The sequence below is a fragment of the Stegodyphus dumicola genome, chromosome 12, assembly GCF_044657685.1.
Source record: "Stegodyphus dumicola isolate Sdum_Otavi_A_Nest chromosome 12, ASM4465768v1".
NCBI classification, from domain to species: Eukaryota; Metazoa; Arthropoda; class Arachnida; order Araneae; family Eresidae; genus Stegodyphus; species Stegodyphus dumicola.
In genome coordinates this window covers 118,682,764-118,695,742 of record NC_140779.1, presented here as the reverse complement: position 1 = coordinate 118,695,742, position 12,979 = coordinate 118,682,764, and the positions used below count along the sequence as shown (strand labels likewise).

At 30.7% G+C, this 12,979-nt stretch overlaps 1 protein-coding gene across 1 annotated transcript in view; it reads right to left on the bottom strand.

Moving 5' to 3' along the window:
* The window catches only part of LOC118192605 (zinc finger protein ush-like), a 373,369-nt gene extending 363,384 nt beyond the window's left edge, over positions 1-9,985 (bottom strand). Inside the window, exon 1 of the mRNA XM_085806890.1 lies at positions 9,639-9,985. Coding sequence (XP_085663016.1) covers positions 9,639-9,678 — 40 coding nt within the window. The 5' untranslated portion in view covers positions 9,679-9,985. The remainder of the gene's footprint in view (positions 1-9,638) is intronic.
* Between the last annotated feature and the right edge of the window lie 2,994 nt (positions 9,986-12,979).

Sequence of the window (12,979 nt, the reverse complement as noted above, 5' to 3'; positions counted from 1 at the left end):
AACTGTCACTGTAAGGCATTGGTCTCAAACTTATATTGCGCGCGGGATAAATGTTGACCTTAAATTAGATGACGAGCCACTATAATAATAATAATGGTAAAAATGAAAGCTTTCAGATTTTATATTAAGTTCAAAAGGCGCTTTTTTCATTTACATACACATACACCTTTCGAGAGTATTTGGGTTAACCCTCTTTTGGGCTAAAAATATTTAAAAACAGCATAGCTTTAGAATTTTCGATAGTATCTCACGCGCTGGAAATAAAACTGCTTTATTGCGCACAGTCTTGCTACTTCTTGCTTTGAAATCGGGAAGTTTTTTAATTCGAAATTCATCAAAGTTCCACAAAATATGAAATAGATAATGAAACAAATTCGAGTTCGAAATTCGGGCTTCCAGGATTATGATTTGGTGGTTCTAGGCACCGATGTTTTTTTCACAATGCGAGAAACATACATATATTCATGTTGATTTCTCATTATTTAATTTATTTAAATATAATACATGAGGACAATATATGATGGCAATAATCTAATACGTTATTTAACACTTTTAGTGATCCGACGCAAAAGGCCATTTCGAGACTAATAGCCCTTCTGGGCTAACGCCCCTTTGGGCTAATAATTAAAAGTAAAAATGTGATGTACACACTACATGACTTCTTTGTATATCCTATTAAATTATACACTTTTTGATGCATTTCATTTAGACTTATTTCCATGAATTTCATCAGAGATATATGTCTTATTCAAATAATTCAGTTCGCGAAAAGATAAAAATATATAAAATCTGAAAACATCTTCATCAAAAATTGTAAAATACAGCGAAACAAAAAACACCAATTCAATAGGGTTTCTACACAAAAACAAGCAATCCGGTCCGCGGGCAGGAAGGCAAACTTTTCGGTGCACAAAATTTAGTTTACTTTTGTTCAAACTCAGCAAAAAGACAATGAAGTTGGTAAAAAAACTGACTTAATTCACTATTCTACTAAGAGTTTTAAATTTAAACTAATGGTAGCTTTATTAGGCCTGGTACTACATCAACAATGCCTCCCAGACAGTATAGTGGTTAGTGAAGCCTGCTGCGTTACCAAAGGGCTGGGGTTCGAATCACGGAGGAGGCATCGATGTAAATTGTCTGTCCCTTCATAGGAGGTAACGGCGGCCGCTTATTAGGTGCCTCCATAATAATCCGGCCTTTGTAGTGACGAAAGCCTAAAAATGGCTAGTTGCCCGCAGTAATAATAATAATAATAAAAGATAAATAAATAAAAAAATCCACTTAAACAACTTTTAAATTTTGACAATTCTACACCTATTGCATGCAGTTTAAGTAAAGGCTTAAAAACCTTAACCGGAGCATAAGAACAATATAGTTCAATGATCTTTTAAAGCAAAATATGCACAAGGAGAGGTGCACAATTACATATTATAAGAGTTCTATATAATAAATTTCAACGTTCTTAGGCTATTCGTTTTTGAGTCATGCGAGATAATTTATACGAGACATCACAAAAAAATCTCTTCTGAATCCATTTCAAATCCATTTTACAGTCTGGTTTGAAAAAGAAAGGTGCCCTTTGTTCTGTCCGTACATTCAGGTGTCACACAAAAACATCATTCAAATGGACTGGAGATAGATCAAAATGGACATTTTCGTTGAAATATGATACCCGAAAATTTTCGCAATTGCAATACTTCCTTTACTTCGTGAAAGGAAATAAAAAAGAAAAATTTTTTTTTAACAAAACAAAATTTAAATGAATTAAAATAATGTTTAGCCGCATTTGCCAAAACGTACATATAATGAATACCTATAATGAAAACATTAAAGATGCATATTCAGGTAAATTTCCTAGTTGAATTATCAATAATTAAAATTTATAAAAAAATTTACAACGGATGATAAATTAAAAATTTACATTCAGTCATTTATTAGTAATTTTTAGTCAATGACATCAATAATTACAAATTTAAGTCTTCGTAGACTTTAAGAAATTCATCTAAAGACATTATAACAATTTTTATTAGAAGCACAAGATTTTGTCGGCGTAGTGTGATTATTCCTTTACGTCCTTTATCGCACTTTATTTTTAGGAATGTCTAGAATATTTTAACAATGACAAAGGACGTGTTAATTTCCTCAAATGTTACTTTGGTAACAATTTTGGTAATTTTTAAAGTGACTGACTGTGAATGAAGATTATTTACTGCATAAAAGGGTTTCTTCAGTCCTTAACGGATATGGAACACATTTCCAAAGCAAAAATAAACGTTGCAAGTTGGTTTTTACAAGTTACAGTTTAACGCCTAAATCGGGCAGTGTTTCCTTCAGTTACCTTCAACTTTAGCTTTCCCTCTTTATGTGTCTTTTACTTCATTCTCTTACTTGCTATATTAAGCCGTATGTCGATCTAACTGCTCGAAATTTCCCAAGTGCCTCATAATGAACATACCGTTTTGCATTACACTCTTTACTTTGCGTGTGAAAATTATCTCAAGTAGTGAATGTTTTATTAATAACCTTGATGCCACTTAACATATGCAATTTTTATTGCACAGAAGATTCTTTCTTCGCGCTAATTATCACTTCATTGCTATAATTGGAAAGAATTTAGGAATTATCTTCTATATGTCTAACGATGTCTCTTATTCGAAGTTTGGCCTACGAACGGCTGAGTGGCAAAGTCGCTGAACACTGGTAGTTTGATCCAGGGTTCGAATTCCAGCGAAAACGGTGACTGCATGAGTGGTTTCCTATTTTTGTTCCATGTGCAATGTGTACACTAGGCAGTTTACTTTAGAAATACCTCCACAAAGGCATCCCTTCCCTTCGTCGGATAGCCCTCGTGCACTTCACCAAGTTTTTACTTACTCTAAAGACAATAACGCCTCTTTAGAGTAATATAGTGCCGTTTAGAATAAATATTCAAAACTGCTTATTCACTGGTAATCTACTCTGAACGTAGTTAAAAGATTCAAATGATTTGACTGTGGGAGAAACATTTCAAAAGACGCATTAATGAAAAAGAAGGAAATAATAAAATGAAGATTATTGCATTCTAACTCTGACAAAAGAAAACACATAAAATTCAAACTATACATGGAAACTTTACTATATTCTAATGATGCATCCAACAGTGCATGGAATGAAAGTTCTCATATTCTAATTATAATAACAGGAATAAAAATAAAACCTTAAAAATCAACCTTACATGGGTAGTGTGTCGAGTCAAATCAAGAATTTTACTTCTTTAAAACAACTCAAATTAGATTATAAAAGTCAATGTATTTTAAGAACTGATGAAAAATCTGAGTATGTTAATTAATTTTTAAGAGAAAGCATTTAAAGAATAATTGCGAGTAAATTAATTAAGAATGGACAAAAACAATTAAAATGTATTTTGTAAAATAAATTAAAATTACACAATTGATTAAAAGCGCTTTCTTTGAAGAATGTATCTCCTGAATCATAAAAGACCGGCTTTATTAAATAAAGAAAGAATTTCGAGATGAATAATTACGTTTACAATGTACCTCTTTTCTCTTTCAATTAATATCTTCAGATTGCACCCAAAGAATATATATATAGAAGCAATATTATAAATAGCAGATTCATGGGATGAAAATCTCACCCTGTATTGCTGTAAAATTCACATCAAAAACAGAATAATTATTGATTCTTCGTCAAAAAATTAGCCTCCCCTTTCTAACTTTATATTTAGGCAGTAGGAAAGCCTTTACAATTTCGCAGATTCAGTAATTTGGTTAAATTAAAACAAACCACTCTTTTTTCGCTGAAGTTAAGAATTGAGTAACTGCCTTATTTATTCATAATAAATAAATCTAAAAATATCAGTTTATGTTCAGCTTTCTTATTCCATGATTAAAATTAAAAATTCTAATTAATTTATGTAAGTCCAGTTCTGATTAAAATGTTATTTTCCATATCTCTTTTCGTTTAAGGTGACATTAGTTTTAGTATTATAATATTTTCTCCAACCAATTCATATAGTCTTCAAATGTATTCCTAAAGTCAGTTAAGTTTTGATTAGTTTGCAGCATAGTTTTTTAACCCTTTTTGGATTCACTGCCCCGTTTCCAGGCTTGTTTTTTCTCATCGCTGCTTTCGAATTTTTTTCAGTGCTCCCTTTTTTTGCAGCAAAGAGGTATCAGATGTCTCCTAAATGCATACTTTAGCCAATTAATGCGTTTTGTAATTTACATGCTTTTATACGCTTTATATATTTTGCCAATTTGTAGGCTTTAGTCAGTTTACCAAACCACTTGCCTACCAATTTGTAGGCAAGTGAGTTTCTAAGACTAGTTAAGTTTTGATTGATTTACAGCATAGTTTTTTAACCTTTTTGGATTCACAGCCTCGTTTTCATATTTGCTTTTCTCATCGCCGTTTTCAAATTTCTTCAATGTTCCCAACCCTTGCAGCAAAGAGGTATCTTTTGAATACATTGCTTTAGCCAATTTATATGTTTTTCCAATTTACATTCTTTAGTTAGTTTACCAATTTGTATGATTTCAAATGCATTTCCAAATTTAATTAAGTTTTGATTGATTTACAGCATAGGTTTTCAATCCTTTCTGGATTCACTACCCAGTTTTCAGGTTTATTTTTTGATCGCCGTTTCCGAATTTCCTCAGTCTCTCTATCCTTGCTTCAAAGATATATTAGATCTCTTTTGAATACATGCTTTATACGCATTGAAAGTCCATAAAGAGTTTTATTTGTTTACAGCAGTGATTGTATTATATTATTAATTACAATTTATCACGCTGTATGGAAAAAGAATGGTAATGATTAAAATTTTCTTAAATAATTTATAGTATTGATCAAGAAAATACGCACAAATTCATGTAAAAGTACGCATTCTGATCATGTTATATGGTCGTACTAGATATCATTCAGGCTTTTTAATAAACATTTGACAAGTTCCAATGACCTGGCATAGAAAACTGAAGGTACATAGAACTTGGCTCAGTATGTGTGAAGAGTCAAATGGTGCAAATCGAGACCTTTCAAATATGCGTGATTGTAATATTTATATAACTAACAAATGTTTAAATTTTCGTTTCAGTGACGTTTAATAAACCACATTTTCTAAGCATGTTGTTAATGTCCACTTGCCTCTCATTGCATTGTCTTTTAGACTAATAATGCCTGCGGTATATCTTCTGGCCACCCACCGCTAGGTTATGATGGAAAGGTGTGATATGATAGCACTAAAAATGTGACTGTTTATAATTTTATAATGGCTCATATTATAAAACGGGATTTGATGATCATATTATTTACATTTTAGGTAATAAAAAAAAAGGCTGTCTATTATTATGATGGCAGAAGGAAGTGCGATATAACGGAAACAATCTTCTGATGAAAAGACTACAGCCAAAGACGCAAGCACATTGTAATTAAATGCTCCAAGAAATACTTTGCAATCGAATATCCTAGGGAATTCCCTAGGGGGCAAAAATGAACACGCAAAATTACAGAAAATTTTAAGAAAAGTATTTTGTTTAAGCCTTCAATGATTCAATCAGATTTAAACTGAAATATTGCCTCTTGAGAAAAATAATTTACTTTTAAATAATTATTCTTAAGTATTATTTTTCCTGCTTAGCCACATGAAATATTTAAATCACCATAAACTTGGCACAAAATATATTCCGCAAACTCCAAAACCAAATATTTACAATTTTTGCAGTTTACACTTGCTTGAATTTTCTGTTATTTTTCGACATTTTACAGTAAAACTGTACTGAAAGAAGAATATGCATATTTTACTGAACGAATGAATATTATGCATAGAACGTCCAACCATTACTGAAAGAAGAATATGCATATTTTATCAAGTGCGTATAAGATAATTATTATGTAGTAGATATCACTTTATTTTTCTCAAAATCAAACATCTGCCAAACCTCTAAATTGTTTTCTGTTAAAAAACGCTTTCAAAGATCCGTAGATTTGGCTTGGTGTTGATGAAATAACTGACTGTCTTACAATACTCTCTTTAGGCCTGTCTTTATTGCATTAGTGGAGTAGTTAACAGTGTTAATTCACTTTTATTTCAAGAAAGCTTCAAACCATCTCTAAGAGATATTTTTAAATTTGCATTAAATATTTTCATATGTGAAATGGTCCTTATACATGGATTTGAGAAATTTTTGCTAGCAGTTATTTAATAAGAAAAGCAATAAATCATTTTATGTAACTGCATTAACAACAAGAAGAATTTTTCGCTGTATTTAAAATTAAAATATTTGTAAATATATGCAGTTTCGAATAATTTGCCTGTGTATAGCAGTGATATTATACAACGAAATAATACCACATAATCTTCGAAAAGTAAGAAATATTTTTGTTAATTAATAAGTTTAATAACTGAAGTAAGTAATAAGTTTTAATAATAAGTTTTAATAACTGAAAAGTTTTATCTATTGATTGTTAAAAAAAACTTTATTTCAGTATTACCAGTTCTTACTTCAAGTATTAATCAAAATTTTGAATATTAAACTGTTTAATTAACATTTAATTCATATGGAAATACTGCTGGGGTTATTAAAGGTTTTTGTAGATATCATTAGTATCCCTACATACTCTATTTAAAAGTCACATTATTTTGGAAAAACATGTTCAATCAATTTTTTATTTACAATACATTTTTAAGTAAAAGTTTAACATCTGGGTCATGCAAATTTAGTTACTTGTAGTAAGTTATAATAAGGTATACTACCCAGGAAATTGTATATAGCTACCTGCTTATTACGGAATGTCGAATCCAAATTAAAAATACTTAATTCAACAGGAATTTAAGATTGCTGATCAATTTTATTTCATTGTATTGTAAAGGTGTTTTAAACTACTGTGCTTATAAAGATTACGTCAAGAAAAGTTGCAATGAAATGAACGAATTAAAGTACTATTTAAAATCTTACATTTTTAGATATTTAATGAGTTTTTGACAAAGATGGAATCAGTTTTAAAGAATGTAATTAAACGTTTCCAAAAAAAATTAATTAATTAAAAAAGAAGGAAATTTTTCCATCCTTTAAACCTTATTTAAAGGATGGAAAAACTTTTTCTTTAATTTAAATTACAGATAGCAGATCTTGAAGCCCTGTATCTAGAAAATTATTTCTTATTGATCAAACAATAATGCCTTTCTGTTTCTTCTTAATTTATTTCACAATGTAATAAAACATTGAGCTTAAAATCGAAATCAAAAAACAGTTCGCAAACTGCATGAGTTATTTTAGTAATTTTTTACTTTTATCAACAGTGACCGTTCTTTTCATATTCTAAAAAAATCACATGCTTTTAGAACGTAAAAAAATCTTAACGTCTTCCTTGTTGCCCTCACGAAAAAACAATAAATTGAAATAAACAGGGAGAAAGGGAAGGTGGATGGAATCATAAAACAAACTTTAATTAGGTCACTCCTCCAGGATTTAAGTATAAAGGTTTAAGTAAGCTAATTAACATATGTTATCTTTTATTTATTCTGCCTACTTTTTGATATGATTCAGAAACGTGATATAAACGTTCTTACAATGCATGTATAAAATTTCTATAAGTTTGGTACTGTCAAACTAAATACCTTTTAATTCTTCTTTGTGATACCTTATGTAGTAATTGTTCTTGGATTAATTCAATCTTTCAAACTCTAACATATTGTATAGGACTTATAAACATTGCATATGTACGCATATGTAGTGTTTTTACTTTTTGATTAAGTTTATGGACATCATAAAAGCCAAAATTATCGAATTTAAGATTTTTACAGCATTTTCATGAAAATAATGTCTCGCCAAAGAGTGAAAAACCCACTTTTTTCTATATATTATAGATAAGCCCAATCCAGAAGAAAAACGTAATAACATGTATCTAAATAGAAGCATTATATTATTATTAGCAAATAGACCTCAAAATTAAAATTCTCTTCATGCCCCTTTATAAGGAAAAAAATGATTCTTGGGACAATATTTCTTAATTCTTCTTCAAACCTTAGCGAAAACTAAAACAAAAACAGGTAATTTCCTCAAATTTGCCAGAAGTCAGTGACCTTATTTCTGTCAAGACACAAAATGTAGTAACTAATAAGAGTGGATAGGAAATAAATTTAGGTAAAAAGAAGGAAAATAATAAAGCAGTCATTAAATTAAGATGCTGGATTATTGTTAAATATTCAAAAATGTATTGAATATTACATATATATGCAAAGATTTTTGCATATTGTTTTCGAAATCAGTTTTATCATTTTCATTTTGTTATAATTTCATTTCCAACTGCTTCATATAGTTTAAGATCAGGATTGAATTTTGAATTTCCCAGTACTTTTAAACAACCTATTCTTCAGTTCATAAAATATTTAAGAAGCAGTAAGTTCAATGTAGCGAAATCCAACAAATAAACGACATTGTCATCTTTGTGCTCTAAATATGTTAGTTAGGTATATTTTAACTACATAAAGAATACCGATTTAATTTTATAGCTATAATCAGCCAGCATATACGGTAGATAATATGTGTCACATGTAACAGGCAATACACATTGTTTTAACTACACATATCGACACATGTATAATTAAATCATTTAGCCTTTTAACTAGGAATGTTTAAGAGCATGTATGAGTCATTCTATTTTATCATCTTCATTACTTTCATTATCTTCTAATAAATGGCAACAGCGGAAGATCTAAAGCTTTGAGTTCTTGAATGGTTAAGATACTTAGAATTTATAGAAATGTCAACTGAATTATAAAAATGTTAATGAAAAATAAGTAATATATTTTCTAAATATATTTCTATTTTCTGTGAACAATTTTAATATATTAAAACCTTTACTGTATGAAAGCAAATTCGCTTGTATTATAGTAGGCGAAAGATAATTTTCCTAATACAATATCTTCAAACTTTTTGATAAATAGCTTTTCAGTACTGAAATGAAAGGTTTAATGACGTCTGTGCTTTTATTTATGCAATATTAGTATTTTTTTTCATTTTCAGAGAAGAGATTTATTTGGCAAAAGTTGAATTAAAGCTGAAGCTGTGTGCGTCAAATCTTTGGCAAGAGTGTCAAAACACGATCGTTTCACTTTACTATATTGGGTCATGATATTTAATTAAATGATGACTGCAAATATATTTCATTGATAAAATCTTTTTAGCACAAGCGATAGCCTTTACTGCAATATAACGAAACAAAAGCGTAAGGTAATCTTAAATTCTTACAGATTAAAATATTTAGGAATTAAAAATAAATGTACCCATGCAGAAGACTATATTAAAACTAGATATAATAATATATACGAGTATAAATTCTGACGTATATCAAGTATATTTCATAACAACAAGACCTGTCAGGTACAACCAAGAGTTTCTGCAAAACCTACTGTATAAAAAGTGTCAAGAAGATCGAATAAGGAGGGTACTTCCGCCGGTTGTCACGCTTTACATACCACACGCTGAGCATCATCGCTCATGCCGCCAGCCCACCGGTAGCGGCCGGCGGGTAACCCCCAGTGCGCGCCGGAACGTATGTCTTGCGCAACTGAATCGTTAGTACTGTAAAAGAAACAATTTGCTCGGGGAAGAATAAAAAGATTTCAAATTACTCACGTTTCAGAGGTTTAGGATTTGACTGCTTTCTTCTCGACATGAAGAAGACCCGGTTGAAATTTCCAGGGATGATATTTCGTAAATGCACTCTTTCTGTTCGATAGTTATTTATGTTATTGTTTTGTTGATGCTTAAGAGGTGAAGTGTGGAGAGTTTCGGTGGTAAACAATAATCATCACTTTTTTAATCTGGCAACGCTGACTGCTCCACGCGTCCGCCGCATTTCGTAGTTTCTTTGCATCTCAGCGTTCGGCTGGTTCGGCCCCTTTTTCGAACAGGGTTGCCGTCGATTTCGCAAGTGAGTGGAAGTACAGCGAGCGACGGAGTTTTGTCGCCAAATGAACGGCGATGGCTCCGCCGTGATTCTTGACGTGCGACGGAGTTTTTTTCAATCGCCGGGTTACGAAAGGATTCGGATTACGTATCTTTCAGATAACTGGAACTTTTCATCCGAGGGCTCTAAAGAAACCTAAAATAAATCCGAGCGAAAGCGAAAGTTATAATTTGTATTTTCATCTTTACACGTTACATTTCGCTATAATTCCCAGTGCTGGAATACACATGAATTGCTTCTGGCGTTGTATTTATGTGAAAGTAATTTTAATCTACAGCCCTCCTGGCATTACTTATTATACTTAAAATAATCTTTTGCTCTAACTAGATTAGAAAACCTTTTAAATAATGACAGCTAGTTTTTTTTTTTTTTTTTTTTTTTAGTGCGAGGTAATATAGTTAACACATTTGGAAATTTTATTCATCCTTTATCTACAACTTGAAATTTTAAGGCCGTATTAAGGAATTCATTTTTGAGGAAATGTTAATAAACTTTTCCGTTCCTCTTTTCTTTTATTTATTTATTTGTTAGCCCAAAGAGGCGTTAAATCCAGAGGGTTATTAGTCTCAAAATGGCATTTTGCGTTGTTTCACTTTCTGCGTTGGTTCACTTTTCAAACGGTTGCCACCAAATATTAACGTCAAGTATTATATTTAAGGAAACTAAATAATGAAGAACCTGCATGAATGTTTCTCGCATTGTGAAAAACAACGGTACCTAGAGCGATCCAGTTTTGAATAACGTAGTCCTCCAACCGAACATAATCACTTAAAAGCCCGAATTTGGAATGTGAAATTTTTTTTATTATCTGGTTCAAATTTTTTAAAATTTTAACGAATTTTTGATCAACAAACTGAACAATTTCAAAGCGAGCAATGACAGCACCGTACGGAAAAAAACGCTTTTTTGTCTCCAGCATGCAAAGCTGCGTATCGGTAATTCTAAAGATATGATGTTTTTAGATATTTTGCGATATTGCTGTTGAATTGAATTTTATATGGGTTAAGTGCAAAGAGCATGATATTTAATAAATAAATGTAATACACGAAACGTTAAAAAACGCTCTTTTAGGCGTAATATGAAATCTGAAATCTTTCAGGTTTTTTTAATTATTATTTTTATTAGTAATCTGTTCAATTACAGATTTGAATTGCATTTGATGGAAATAAAAAGCATAAGCAATCTTATTTTGATATTTAGATTCCAGTTTAAAAACCTGAGATTTTTCTTGCTGTTATATATATATATATATTTGCTCTTATTTATATATATATATATATATATATATAATTTTAAAAAAAAGAAGAAGAAGGGGTGCGAGAAAATTTCAAACCACTTTTACGTACTCATAATATTTATAGATTTGACATTTTGGATTAAAAATAATCTTCAAACCAGTAATGAAAATAAAAAAGAAATCCTTGTTGCCATAAAGAAGTATATATTTTTAAGTCATATTTATTAGATGTATATTTCGTAATTTGGAAGAAAAAATTTCTTGAAAGGCACATATCGCAGGAAATAAGCACAACTTATAGACGTTACATTCAGAACTTCTTTTTCCCATCACCAGCGCAAAATTTAAAATCTAAATTTTCTAGGAATAGACCAGATGAAAGATTTGACCACTGATAATTACAAAAACTGCAATATAAAGTAAAAGGCCCCTATTCATGTGTTGTGTAAAGGACGTATTTTATTTCAGTGAAATGGCAACACCCTCTTCTTTTGACGACTATCGCTTAGTATCGGATGTGTAGTAAAACTACATTTATGGGTCACCTTCATTTACGATGTCGAAAACTTAAAATTAAATGAAGTAGTAATTCGAACCATCCAAAAAAAAAATGAAACTGAAAATTTCGGATTCAGCTCCTGCAAATTATTACAGTTCTTCATATAAGATTGCTCGTTTCTGCGCTCGGATAATAAAGGAAATGCAAAACGATTTTTAGTGTTTTTGAGGATTTTAGCTTTCTTAGATAAAAATTAGAAAATAGTTTAGTAGAGACCAATATTAATGAAAGAAAAGCGCTTATTTCCAAAACACAGATCTTATAATGCAATAAGCAAAATACTCAAAAGGGAATGATTTTCAGCGCATTGAAAAAGGCATAAAAGTTTCGAAATAAAGATAAAAAAGATAGATAAAAAACAGATAATAAAGCAAAAATCTCTTAATCTGAAGCCCGCAAATAAAAATGTAAAAAGAAATCCTTTCAGATACTAGATAAGAAAATATAGAACTAGAAAATATAGGTGTTGCAAAAACTTTCTAGAGTAATTAGGTTATTTTGAAGCAGGAGATGTAAAATTGTGCAGTGCCCTGATTAGGAGTCGAACCCTGAACATCTCAAATATGCGTCGAGTATGCACCCAGTTACACTATGAAGGCGTGCGGAAAGGAAATGAGAAAATACCTTATATAGTCCCTCTTTTAAAGGGCGACTGGAGATAAGGGGACCCAGTCGCCCACCATCTTTTAGTTTGTCACCATTGTAGAATAATATAGTAGTATATGTGTGTAATTTTGAACTGTAATAATTTTGAAGTATGACCAACTTCAAAATAATGTAGATTATTTTGAAGCAGGAGACGGGAAAATGTGTAATGATCTAGCCGGGAGTCGAATTCTGGACGTCTGGAATATGCGTCGAGTATGCTTTCAATAAATATCACCACGAATCCATGCGGAAAAGAGGGAGAAAATGACTTTCGAAATGGTATTTTGCAGCAAAGAAAATGCTGCCGTTTAATTTTGCATAGTAATGATGGAGATACGGAGAAGAAAAACAAGTTGGATATATTTCTCTATTTTAATATAAAGAGCTTTAATAAAAGACTGGTATTTTTAACTCATATACTTCCAATGCTTATGGAATAAAATATTATATGCTATAGTTAGCTATAAGAATATGAGCTTGTTTTTTACGTTATTGATTATTTTGGCACAATATGGTTTCTTTTAATTCAGTGTATACAAGAAATCTAACTGGCGGGTTATTTG